The sequence below is a fragment of the Panthera leo genome, chromosome C2 (assembly GCF_018350215.1).
Source record: "Panthera leo isolate Ple1 chromosome C2, P.leo_Ple1_pat1.1, whole genome shotgun sequence".
NCBI lineage: Eukaryota > Metazoa > Chordata > Mammalia > Carnivora > Felidae > Panthera > Panthera leo.
The window spans coordinates 12,494,647-12,508,709 of record NC_056687.1 but is presented as its reverse complement, the minus strand read 5'-3'; the positions used below and the strand labels follow the sequence as shown (position 1 = coordinate 12,508,709).

Here is a 14,063-nt window from a genome sequence, read left to right as displayed (position 1 = left end):
CGCCACCCGCTCACTTGTAACACCACTAAGCTAGGAGTTCTGGAAGGGCAAGGCTGACATCTGTTGAATTTCCAGCACCCGGTATGCACTTGGCACATAAAAGGTATGACATAAATGTGTGGACTAAGTCAACAAATGAATAGAGAAAAGGGAAAACTGGCATTGTCTCCTAAGGCGGTCAACTCTTAATGCGTTCTCTAGATGTACAGGGTCTCACAGTATGATAGACTGTCATTTTATAAACTAAGGCATGCATTTTAATGGAAAACATGCTAGAAAAATACAGCATATAGCATTAGAAAGCACCCGCACTTCTTAATCACATTTAAGGAAACTATTGCCCAGATAACTGAACACTAAATTCGAGATGGTTACATTTATGTGGGTCCGTTCAAATGCATGTGTTCCTAGCCGCCTTGAGAATCTTTTCTAAAATTGCTTTGAAATATACCTTCTTTTATCGTCATTATTTTGAACTCATTTCTGTTGTTAGGACACGTGCTTTGAAATTCTACCTCTCTACCTTAGCTGCAATTAGTGGTTGCAAACCACACACCAGAAATACCAATCGGTGCCCCTGTCGTACACGGACATGAACTAGCACTTGTAAAGATCTTATCCTTTCAATGGCAGAAGGGCAAATACGTTTGCAATTTGAAGTCCAGGTACCGGCAAACTACACGCAATACGACGCAAAACAAAATCTAATTGATGCTGCTCTGTGTGTTGCAAGAAGACAGAGATGGGGACTGAGACTTCGCGGATGGAAAGGACACTTATCTAGAGGTGCAGAAGGAAATGCGTTCGATAAACAAACCTTCCATATCGAAATCTGCTGTGACCTCCGCATCTTCACCGAGCAGGGTAGAGCTTGTCGATGACGGCAACGGAACGTTAATTTTCTCTAAACTCATTTCTTCTTCCAGATTTTTGATCCAGTCTGGACTTTTTAAAGTAATAGTTATAGTCCGACCCAATAACTAGTTGGTAAGAAGAGATGTAAGATAAAAATTCACTGGCATGAACATTATCTTGGAAAACAAGTGACTGCTCTGGTTATACTATGCAACAGTATAGGCTTACTTCAGCTTGACTCAATTCAACGTACACCGTCTCACATATACTGAATTTTTAAGTAGTATAAACATGCCCAGTTTCTCCTTTAAAAGCCTGTGTTGCTAAATCTAAGGTCTTCTTTTGTAGGATGCACGCAGAATCAGGTTTCCTTTGCTGTAAGTCAGTATCTTTCCCTGGCCAGATGTAAATTAACTGACAGTTTCGCTACATAGTTTCATACTTTCTTTGATATTCAGTGACTGTTCCTACCTGAAACAATTACAGAAGAGACAGGCTGGCACTCCGCCTTTCTTATAAATGTGAGTGCCTTTTAGACAAAAGTATAATCTAAAACACTCAAACACGTTATGATTAAGTCACACTGTCCTGCTGATGGATTAAAAAAATAGTTTCAAAACACCTGCAGACAGCCACAAGTCTCCTTGGTCAGGGGTGCCCGGGTGCTTCATTCTGTTGGGTGACCGGCTCTTGATTTTGGCTCAGGTCATGGTCTCACAGTTCATGAGTTCGAGCCCTGCGTCGGGCTCTGAGCTGATAGCACGGAGCCTGCTTGGGATTCTCTCCCTCCCCCTCTCTGACCCTCTGCTTCGCATGCTCAGGCTCTGTCTCTCTCGATAAATAACTATGTACTAAAATTAAAAAAAAAAGACTCCCTGGTCAAACAGAGGCTGTGCACTAGAAAGCCATTTTCATTGAAAACCCATACCATGTAACTAATCTGCTTTCTAAAATGCAAGCTCTCAAAAAAAAAGGGGGCGGGGGCGCCTGGGTGGCTCAGTCGATTAAACATCTGACTTCGGCTCAGGTCATGATCTCACGGTTTGTTGAGTTCGAGCCCCACATCTGGCTCTGTGCTGATGGCTCAGAGCCTGGAGCCTGCTTTGGATTCTATGTCTCCCTCTCTCTCTGCCCCTCCGCAGCTCGTGCTCTCTCTCTCCAAAATAAATAAAAATTAAAAAAAAAAAAATGCAAGCTCTCTCCTACACGGTTTCAACTTTCTTCATTTAAAGAGCTTCTGGAGCATGTAAAATACGTGACCTTTTCTGGTATTTTCAAATGAACTGGGTAGCTGTGACCGACATGCTGTGAAGACAGCTGGCACCTTTGTGGGTACAGATCTTCCTTGGCCCAAAGTGCTATCCACATGAGGATTCCTTGGAGGCACAGGATGGAGACATTGAAAGCTGCTGGCCTGAATGCTACAGTGGTTTTTAACAGTAATTTAGTGTCCACACTAAGCTTTGAAGTCAGCGTTCTAAGAAACTAGTAATCCTTTCTTTACTTGCTTATCAGCCTAAATCAATTCCATTCCAGAACTTGGCAACAGGCTTCACAGGTCTTTAAAGAACACGCTCAAGAAGGTCATCCTGTGGGTTGGCCCCCACTTAAGCTAGCTACTTTTTCCAGATTCTTCCCTGGAATGGAAGAGCTCTTATGGGACTCCATCCTAGAAGATTTCAGGCTGAAATAATGTTATTAGCAAAGGCAACAGACTAGAGAGTTGAAAATATCTAGCTTTCAAAAGGACAAATTAAATATTATTACGCACTTTCCACAAACACCGTTTTACAGAATTTTCAAAATAGTTTTGGGAAGCTAAGAGTGGGTACTTTCTAAGAATATAACACAGAGAACTAGACTTGAGGGTGAGGGACAGGGCTGAAGAAGAGGGGAAAATATAAAACAGAGAGGGACAAAAGAAATACTCAGCAAAGGAGCAAGCTGACAAAGAAGGCCAAATTCAGAATTGCTCTTAAATATTTATATCCTTATGGGACGAGGACACGCTTTTGAAGAGACCAAAGCTAGAGTTAAATTTAAAACTCAATAATTTCCATACAGTTAGGACAACAAAGTTACAAGACGGACAGGAACACCTGCAGCACACACAGAAAGGGACTGAAACTTTAACGCCAAGGGAGATGTTATACACCAGGGAAAAATGGGCTAGGGACATACGCAATTCATTGAGAAAGTACTGATGACCACTAAATTAAGATAAGCAGCGATCAGAATCTTAATGGGAATGACATACTACTGGTTTTTCAGACTGTCAAAGTTAGACATGACCCGGTATCGATTAGGATGTAGACAGTGGGTAATCTGAGGCATAACAGAATTAGATCTACTCCTTCTGAAGCGCAATTAGGCAGCAAGCGTCAGATTGTAACACTGACTATATCCTCTGACACAGCAAACTTACATTTAGGAATTTATCCTCAGGGAAGGAATAACAGGATAGGCACACAAAGTTATAGTGTACACAGGCCTTCCCTGGAATGCTGGTTTTGCTAATTGAAAGTTGGAAACAATCTGCTATTAATAAGAGTTTGTTAAATAAATTTATGTATTTGTCCATGCAACAAAATTAACGGAAAGAGTAAAAGTGACATTATTTGCTCATAAAGAAAAACGCCCATGATACAGTCTCAAGTGAAGAGGTAGTAAGAAAACAGTATTTATAACACGATCTCATTTGTGTTTGTATATGCATGTATGCGTGTACACATATATCCCACTTGTGTTGATATATACACATATGTATATATAATCTCATTGGTTTTAATATATATGCATAGATGAAGGTGAGGAGAAATTATTTTGCAATAGTAGGATTAGTGTTCTTCATTATTTCTTCCTTTATGCTTTTTTTTAACATTTATTCATTTTTTGAGAGACAGAGAGAGACAGGGAGTAAGTGGGGGAGGGGCAGAGAGAGAGGGAGACACAGAATCGGAAGCAGGCTCCAGGTTCTGAGCTGTCAGCACAGCCCGACGAGGGGCTTGAACCCACAAACTGTGAGATCGTGACCTGAGCCGAAGTCGGATGCTCAACCGACTGAGCCACCCAGGCGCCCTTCCTTTATACTTTTCTGTATTTCATGATTTACTTTTGCTTGAGTGTATTACTATTACATTCAGGAAAAACGAGCAAATAAAACCCTATGAAACCTATTTCAAAAGTAATGTATATGTGGAAATTTTTTTCTCCAAGGAAGTTGAAATAATGCGACAGAAGAGGAAGCACAGGGAAGTCCTTATGAGTGGCCCACTGTTAGAGAAATTAGGCCTGGATTTTAGTCTATCCTGTCTAGTGATCGTATACTTAGAAACAGGATGTGTCTAAAAGCGTTCAGAAAAAACTGAAAGATACAGCACTTTATGGAAATAAAACTATTCCGGGCCAAATTGATGTAAATTTCCTCCATCAGTAACATGTTAAGTCACAGGTTAGGAATACCTATTTAAAAATTTCTAAAATATCTTGGTGGGATGGATTTGTTATCTATGGGAATTATTTTACCTACACCTGAAAAAGGTATCTGGGTACCATGATCCAAGCCAAGAAAACAAGTTCTTAGGAATAAAGAGTACCTTCCTCCCTTGTTTTCTTATAAATAAGGCATTTTCTTCATTCGATAGAAATCTTTCCTACTATGAATGAGCCAGGATATCTATTCCACTTAACAAAATTTCTATATAATAAAAACCAAGTTGGGTGGTAAACATATTTTCTTCTTAGTCTGTTACCAATTGTTAGTATCTTTAGGGAGGACCAAAATAATTCCAAGCTGGTCAGAAACCAAGTCTAAATAATAAATATTAAAGCACACCATAAGGTCTTCTATAGTTCTGCACTGGAAATACATCTAGATAATCCTGCTGCATGGCTATAAAATTATAATCTTTGGATACAGAATTTCAAAATGGCTTACAATCAACAAATGCTACCTACCTCTTTACCATTTAGGTTCAGAACACTCAAGGCAGAGCTTCCCTCCAAAAATGTAACCCACATTTTGTCTTCTACAAATCTTCAAGAAAGAGAAACATAAACAACAAAAAATAATTAATACCTTAGATATAACTAGTCCAACAACCAGCCCATTGACTATTGATTAACAAAGGCCTATGGAGGCCAGGAAGTAAAACACAACAGGGAGAGCAGTAGAGCCACTGGTGGCCTGGAGAGGGCACTCTGCCTCTCAAAGCTTTCAAATTCAAATTTCTTTCAAATACTATGCTAATAAAACAGCCTGTCAGAAGAAGGGCCCTGTGGCCCTCCATTTGTGATCCTGCTAATCTAATCCTTCATTTCACCGACAAGGCAAAAAGGGCCAGAGGTTAAAAGTGGCTTGTTCAAAGCCACTCTACAAGGAGACTCTGTTACAGGGCTAGAATACAAATTTCCTGACCCCAGAGTCCAGCACTATGTATTTTCAAGGTCTCCATGACATCTCTGAAGCAAATTTCCTTTGACCAAGAAAGAAGATGGGGAGTTGTCATTAAAATATACATATCTGATTGGCCCCAGAGTGCCTTAGGGTATTATGGTCCTTGTCTTTATGCAGGGGACAGCCATTTACTCTCTTGGGACTTCAATGGCCTTTGCTATGACTCTAAGTTTGCAATTTTGAAATAAGAAGCCCCCAAAAAGAAAAAAAACTAAAAGGACATTAGAGTAAGTTCTGAATTAAGACGATCACTGACATGTAATAATGTTATCGCACAAAAAAGAGTAAAACAAAAACATTATCAGTCTTATTTATAGAAACAATTTTACACATTGGACTACTCCCCGATTATACAAATCAAGATCAGAAATCCCTGCAGATTTTTCAAAGATGAGGGGAAAATATGTGCACGTACATGCACGCGTGCGTACACACACACACACACACACACACACACACACACACACACACAAGCTAGGATTCCAAAGCATGCCTTATGGATATTAAGAGGAAGAGGCTAAAAAGAGAAATAGGAACAAGTACTTTATCCTGTTTAAATCAGAGGCCTGATTTCTACAGATTTCTACAATCACCCAAATATGACCAAGATAAGTGACTCAATTTCCTTGGCATGTTAAGTTACTAAGCTGCAAGATGCCACCATCTGAAAGACATAGAACATCATTCCTATCTAAATACTATGAAGGGGATCTTTTTCATACTGTTGGCAATGGAGAAGATCTCTCCTCCAAAGGTTATAATCAATCACTACTATAAGGTTGCACTTATGCTGCACTAGTCCTCCCGACTCCAAACATTGACAATAGTCCCCCCCCCCTTCCTTATCCATGGAAGATACATTCCAAGACCCCCAAAGGATGTCTGCAACTGCAGATTGTACCAAACCCTATCCATACTGTTTTTTCCTCTACCTACATACCTACAATAAAGTTTAACTTATAAATCAGGCACAGTAAGAAATTAACAACATGAATGATGAAATAGAACAATCGTAACAAAATACTGTAATAAAAGTTATGTGAATGTGGTCTCTCTCTCAAAATATCTTATCGTACTGTCCTCACCCTTTATCTTGTGAGGATGGGAGATGATAAAATGCCTGCGTGATGAGATGAAGTGAGGTGAGTGATGTAGGCACTGCCATGTAACATAAGGCTACTAGTGACCTTCTGATGCTACATCAGGAGGAGGGTCATCTGCCTCCAGACCACAGCTGACCTCAGGTAACCAAAACCATGGATAAGGGGGCGGGGGGGGGGGTGTCTACTGTGTTTGTTTTTTGATAGTGGTACCAAAGCATTTGTGGTCATATGGCAGTGCTAATTTCTTGATCCTATCCTTAATTAGCAATGTGTTCCTTATGAATGTTTAACAAGAGATTTTAGTTTTAATATCCATGTATATACAGTATCCATGTGTGTGTGTATATATATATATATGTGTGTGTATATATATATGTATGTATATATGTACATATATACACACACACACACACACACACACACGTATATGTAGGTCTTTGAGAAGCTGCATTTTCTTCCTATTTTCACCCACTAGGGTAAAAACTTCTAGATTTTCCCCCCAATTAATATAAATACCTAAATTTGTCCCATTCACATTTCCAGGGAATGTCTTATTTACATATAAAGGACTTCAGTCACTCCTAAACCATAGTCTTATTCTGGAACAAAAGGTAATGATCAATTTAGCCTTACTGGCAACAGTAGTCCTCTCCTTGTTTACTTCCATTGTCTGCTTTTTCTATTCTAATTTGGTTGCCTGAAGGTGTGTGACAACCAGAATATTCCACCTGTGGAGGCATGCATGGTTTTATAATGTTAGAGTAATACCTTGTTTTGTTACCAATACTTTTTCTAAAGATGACAAGCACTTTGGGGAAAGCTTCTGGCTCCAATTTAACACCAAGTTCCTCAAGACTGTTTTTTCTTTAATGTTAATTGCTTTTTGACAGAGAGGGAGACAGAGCATGAGCGGGGGAGGGGCAGAGAGTGAGGAAGACACAGAATCCGAAGCAGGCTCCAGGCTCCCAGCTGTCAGCATAGAGACGGACACAGGGCTCAAACTCAGACCGTGTGATCATGACCTGAGCCGAAGTCGGATGCTCAACTGACTAAGCCACCCAGACGCCCCGCTTCAAGACTGAATTATAAAGACAGGTCCTTTTCCTGTCTCAGAGTCCTTCACCCTTTATTCTCTCTAGCCCAGTTCCATAATTTGCATTTGCTCACGAGGACACTTACCTGCTCCTCGGCTGCCCACATCAGGCTCCTGGTAACTTGGCTTTCTATACTTGGCCAAGCTTTCTGTCATCTGTAAACCTGGAGATTTCACTATATACTTCCGAATGCCTTAGGATTTTAGAAATTTTTTTCTTTTGTTTTCAAGCTTTGGGGTAGATCTTTGTTAGAAGATCTGAGGGAAATATAAATGCAATTTCTTCTGTATCTGCTCATTTCCTCTCTGAAAGGACTCCAGGTTTCTTCGGCATGCTTCTTGCTCTACAGAAGCACACTATCTTCAATCTGTGGACTGGGCCACCCAGTACAGAGATGTGCCCACCAAATATCTACAAAACATACCTAACTGAGTAGATGCAAAGCACAGAAAGGAGTCAAGTCCCTTCCGTATGAAATTCAAACACACGCAGTCTTTCAGAACTGCTGGACACTTGGAAAAGAACATGTTTTTTAAACCAGGGAAGAAGCATCTGGTTCTGCAAAAGGCAGATGGGTAAGTCAATAACAGAAACGAAGACTGGACTGGATGACTCCTGATTGATCGGATTGTGCTGCCTTCTCTGTTAGTTGGAAATCAAGTGTACTTAAAATTACTTAAAACATCAAATTTCTTAAACTAAGGGAGGAAAAGTCACTCTGCTTTACTCCTAACTCTCCTTAAAAAAATAAAACAGTGTGGGGCGCCTGGGTGGCTCAGTCAGTGGGGCATCCGCCATTGGCTCAGGTCATGATCTCACGGTTTGTGGGTTCGAGCCCTGTGTCGGGCTCTGTGCTGACAGCTCAGCCTGGAGCCTGCTTCTGAGTCTGTGTCTCCCTGTCTGTCTGTTCCACCCCTGGCTCATTCTCATTCTCATTCTCATTCTCATTCTCTTTCTCTCTCTCTCTCTAAAATAAGTAAACATTGAAAAAAAATATATATATATAAAATAAAACAGTGATCACAGCTTCATTTTGCCATAGGGCTTTGTTATACATTGTATGATATATATAACCACACCTAAATGTGCACATATTTAAAAAAAAATTTTTTTAATGTTTATTCAGTTTTGAGACACACAGAGAGACAGAGTGTGAATGGAGAAAGGGAAGAGAGAGAGGGAGACACAGAATTTGAAGCAGGATCCAGGCTCTGAGCTGTCAGCACGGAGCCCGACGTGGGGCTCGAACTCACCAACTGTGAGATCATGACCTGAGCCGATGTCAGACGCTTAACCGACTAAGCCACCCGGGCGTCCCAAAGTGCACATATTTTTTGTTCATCAATTGTTCATAAAAACTTTCACTATTCAGCTTTAAACTCTATAAACGTAATTCAGTTTCAAAACCTATGAACTCTTTGAAATAACATTTCTATAGTATGACTTTCCTGTAATTTGGAAATAAAAATACAGTTGGCCCTCAGACAACACAGGTTTGAACTGCACAGGTCACCTTATACGTGGATTTTTCTCGACACAGTACAGTACCGTAAATGTATGTCTTCTTGCTTATGACTTCCTTAACGCCATTGTCCTTCCTCTAGCTGACTTTATTGTAAGTATATAAGACATACACCACATAAGATATGTGTTAGTTGACGGTTTCCATTATTGGTAAGGCTTCCAGTCAACAGTAGGCTATTGGTAGTCTTTGGGGACTCAGAGCTTCTAAGTGGATTTTGGACTGCATGGCGGTCAGTGTGCCTAACTCCCACATTATTCAAGGGTCTACTGTACTCAAATGCTGTTCAAACAATAGAAAGGTAATTTCTAATGTAGAAAACATCTATGAGTCACGAGCTGCTTTTGGACAATAAATATTTTACTCACCTTATGAGTATAACTTCACCAAAATCTGTGAACTGCTGCAGAAGCTCATCGATCAAAGCATCATCGAAAAAATTATTTTCTGGGACAGAACTTTTGATTGAGACCAATACTGTCCCATCTGGTGGACCTTGAACTGCAATCACCTCTTTATAAATGTTCTGCCTCTCTTCGGCTTCAACTTCAAATATATCTATATCAATCAGGGCAACGACAGGCCTTAAGGCATAAAGGGAGATGGATGTGTTAGAAATGTTTACTAAAAGATGGATTTCAAGTAAATTTCAAGCACGGTTAGAAATACCAAGACTGTTTAAACCTGTGGTCAGAAGTCTTTAGCTCGGCTCTTCCATAGTGCAGCAAAGTGCCAGGAGTCCACGTGTAGAGGATTTTGCTTCCATCTTGAAAACTAGCATTTAGAAGATCTAAATCTTCAGCTGCAGTCAGAATGAAACAAAAACAAAAATAAAACCACAGGCGCGTGACAGATCATGGGGAGCAAGGAGCAAGCTTCTTCGCTTTACTGGCTTCAGTTGTCTGAGGCTGGGATCCCTGATACACTTGTTAATCGGCAGGAAGTCCAGATACCTTTAAGTTAGAAAGGTGTTTTGGTTGAATTATCACTTTATGCTTTACTTAGTAAAAATTAAGATAAGGCTTTATTTCTGAGAGTACTTAAAAGCCAAATAGTGTTTCATAAGTAATTCAACAGACAAGTAGCAGTTCATAATATTTACAAACCATATTGGTTATTCAAATTAAAAACCTTTGTTAGCACTCAACTGAAATTTTCATTGAAATTTCATAAAAATGAAATTTCCTCACTTCTCTTTATATGGAATTATGGAAAGAAAATACACTAAAAAATTAAATTATTATAAGCAAGTCTGAGAATATTTTAAAAACTGTTTTATATTTAAATTGTATTTATTCTATTCTACCAAACCTTTGTTAAAAAAAAACAGCCCTCCTCCCTTGATATTTATATCATTCCCTTCTTCCTCATAAAATTTGCATTAGCTCATTTAAATGAAGAAGTCCATTTCCCAACCTGATCTATCAAAAGGCCATTTCCTTCTTCTCCAGAGGACACGGTCTGTCCACGCAGGGGTGCGGCACTTTTCACTGGTGTCATAGTCGTCAGAAAACAAATCGTATTTGTATGTTGGAGCAAAGGTAACTTTTCCTTCTAAAAATCCTCTAAAAATCTAAAATAAACATACAAAGTAAGTTATTAGAAAAAAAGTTCTGTTTTCATTCAGGCAGCCATTCGCTACATGTCTACTATATGCTGGAGATTCACACAAAATCTGTGTCCATCAGATGAACTCTTCTAACTGAATGGAACAAATGGTAAGAAAAAAATAACCTGGGACTTGTTCATGCCACTTGTTTGACCTCTGATTAAGCCAAGTACAAAAATGTGAATAAGGGAACTCTACCAGACCTTTAAGCTACAAAAACCAAAACTATGACAGATTTTAGAAATCATATATGTAGTCTGATGTCTTATTCTCAAATGAGGAAAAAAGGCCTAAAATGTGAAGTGGGGCCCAAAGTGTTAGAATTTAAGTCAGATGATCACGAAGGCACGATATCAAGTGGCCTTAATCACCTCTTACTTAAAAAAAAATATTGGGCGCCTGGGTGGCTCAGTCGGTTGGGCTTCTGACTTTGGCTCAAGTCATGATCTTGCAGTCTGTGAGTTCGAGCCCCACGTCGGGCTCTGTGCGGACAGCTCAGGGCCTGGAGCCTGCTTCGGATTCTGTCTCCCTCTCTCTCTGTCCCTCCCCTGCTCATTCTCTCTCTCTCACTTTCTATCAAAATAAACAAACATTAAAAAAACAGTAGCTTTGAAGACTAAGATTCTAAATCCACTATTACTCAAAAAGAAAGAATCAAAAATGTATTCTCTTCTACTTGAAAGAGAGTCTTGGGGCACCTGGGTGGCTCAGTCAGTTAAGCGTCTGACTTCACCTCAGGTCATGATCTTGCGGTTCCTGAGTTCGAGCCCCACGTCAGGCTCTGTGCCAACAGCTCTGGGCCTGCTTCAGATTCTGTGTCTTCCTCTCTTCCTACCCCTCCCCTGCTTGCACTCTATCTCATCTCTCTCTCTCAAAAATAAATAAACATTAAAAAAAAAAAGTGAGTCTTACAGAGACTTAATATATTTTTCCTCCTGGGAGTTATTATGAATCTTCCTTTTTTCTTTTCTGTCTTTAAGGAAAGGTAATTCTATATCTATTAAACCTGAGATATGTAGTTAAGTATAGACTCCAAGGGATTTTAAAAAAGGCAACAGGGGCGCCTGGGTGGCTCAGTCGGTTGAGCGTCCGACTTCAGCTCAGGTCACGATCTCGCGGTCCGTGAGTTCGAGCCCCGCGTCGGGCTCTGGGCTGATGGCTCAGAGCCTGGAGCCTGCTTCCGATTCTGTGTCTCCCTCTCTCTCTGCCCCTCCCCCGTTCATGCTCTGTCTCTCTCTGTCTCAAAAAAATAAACGTTAAAAAAATTAAAAAAAAAAAAAAAGGCAACACTGTGATTAAGGAAAGCATGTTTCATAACAAAAGATCCCCTTCTTCTCAACACAAGTATCTTAAGTATGTGTATACCTGTCCAGCATTTTTCTGATTGATAAGCTGATCTCCTGCTATAAGAGAATCCCAATTTTGCTGTCTTATGAGCTCTTTAACTTCTTCATTAGGGAGATCAATGCGATAGTTGAAATCACCACACCAAAATACGTAGTCGTGGGAAAACAGCATCCTTCCCTGGAGGCAAGGAGAAGCATTTTAGATCTAAACGGTCAATATGAAACATGTTTTACCACTATTTCTTTGCCTCAGATATGCTCGCTGCTCCCCCGCCCCCGCCGGCCAGGCCCTATTTATGTGACCCCAGACTAAGAACACATGAAGCATCTATTTAGGTGAAAACCGTTGATGTTTCTAAGAAGTATCTTAAATTTTCAAAAGCTGACAGAGAATTTGGAACAAGTTAAAGTGCACTTTGTAGCTTCATCTTCAAGAACAAGCAGTATGAGCTCACCATTGGAAAACTCAACTTTCGCGCTATTTCTACAAAATCTTCGTTTCTTTCTTTGACTTGGGACTGGCCCGCAGCAAAGTGGCTACAGACGAAGCAGAGGCTGGTTGTATGCAGCAGCATCCGTATGGCAACGGCCCCCTTGTTTCCAGTGGCGCCTCCCATTCCGGTCTTCACGGTGTCGACCGCAACGTCCCTTTAAAACAAAGGACTCTGAGTCCAAGATCCGAGCTGCCAACACAGTTGTGTGCGCATAAGACATTAGGAAGGTCTGGGACACAAACGTACAGCTGTAGTTCAAGGACAAGGCTGTGAGACGGTGTGACGGAATGACTGGTGACTCTTTCATCAGAAACACATTTAAGAACAAGATGCATGAGTAATTGTTTCCCTGAAGCAACACACATTCCAGGTCTTTTTCTGGCTACTCGAGGGTGGCAAAGAGCCTGCGCACAGCGCCCTGTTCACTGACCTGATGAAGGGAGCGTGTTGGGGTCTGATAAAAACAAACAGGCAGACGCCCACCAACTGCTCAGAAGCCAGCAGCACATACTTGTTGTCTCTGGAGATGGTCTTCTGCAGTTCCACAGCCCAGAGCTTTTGGTTTGTTGTGCTACCAGAAAACATTACAAAGGGAATCTTTTTAAAAGATATGGACAAAATAGCCTATTTTACAAGACAACTGTCAATTACATCTTTATATACCCAAATTTAGTAATTCTCCCCAACAGTCCGAAATCCACACCAACACTGACATCTTTATGTAAGCTGTTTTTGTTTCCTTTAAAAAGAAAAACCTGAAATTTAGCCAAAAGATCGCCACACTTCCAAGTCTATTACTCTTTCACAAAGAAAACCTGAGCTTACTTATGAAACGAGTGCTCACCATTTGAGTAATCTCAAGCTGTACTTTTTCCTGTACCTATTACCTAGCTTCAACAATTATCAACATTTTGCCATTTTTTTCTTCCAACCCCCTCCCCCACTTTGTGTGTGTGTGTGTGTGTGTGTGTGTGTGTGTGTGTGTGTGCATGCGTGGACCTAGAATATGTTAAACCAAATCCCAAGACACATGCCATTTCACCCACACATACTTCACTACACATCATCTAAAGTAATGGGCATTTTTATTTTCACATAATCACGATGCCATCATCACACAATTCCTTAGCACTATCAGTTCGTATTTAAATTTCCCTAATTATCTAAAAAAATGTCTTCTCGTGGTTGATTTCTTTAAAAGAGGATCCATATAGGGCCCACACACTGCATTTGCTTGTTATATCTCTTGAATCTTTAATAGTCCCTCAACCCTCCCCACCTCACCCCCTTTCAAATACTATTTATTTTTTAAAGAAGTTGGGCCATTTGCCGTAAAATGTTCAACAGTCTGATTGACGGATGTGTCTTCATAGTATCTTCACTTGTCCCTCTAACTCTCATATTTACTTTACACTGGTTAATGCAGAAGCTTAAGAAACTCATTTAAATTTATTTATTTGTTTTGGCAAAAATAACCTCATGGTTAGTGCAGTCGGACTTGCATCAAAGCAGAAGTACATAATCTCTGTGCTGTGACACTGGATCCACTGTTCAGACTGTGACAATCTAATCAACTCTTTTTTT

General features: G+C 40.2%; 1 protein-coding gene across 4 annotated transcripts in view; it reads right to left on the bottom strand.

Annotated features, from left to right (window-relative positions):
* Positions 1 to 14,063, bottom strand: part of SYNJ1 (synaptojanin 1) — a 91,227-nt gene that overhangs the window by 20,245 nt on the left and 56,919 nt on the right. For all 4 annotated transcript variants that reach the window (XM_042903429.1, XM_042903431.1, XM_042903430.1 and 1 more), the window contains 8 exons: positions 12,910 to 13,050; positions 12,441 to 12,633; positions 12,005 to 12,163; positions 10,447 to 10,603; positions 9,715 to 9,832; positions 9,399 to 9,614; positions 4,813 to 4,891; positions 818 to 980 (listed from right to left, as the gene is read on the bottom strand). In XM_042903429.1, coding sequence (XP_042759363.1) covers positions 818 to 980; positions 4,813 to 4,891; positions 9,399 to 9,614; positions 9,715 to 9,832; positions 10,447 to 10,603; positions 12,005 to 12,163; positions 12,441 to 12,633; positions 12,910 to 13,050 — 1,226 coding nt within the window. The remainder of the gene's footprint in view (positions 1 to 817; positions 981 to 4,812; positions 4,892 to 9,398; positions 9,615 to 9,714; positions 9,833 to 10,446; positions 10,604 to 12,004; positions 12,164 to 12,440; positions 12,634 to 12,909; positions 13,051 to 14,063) is intronic.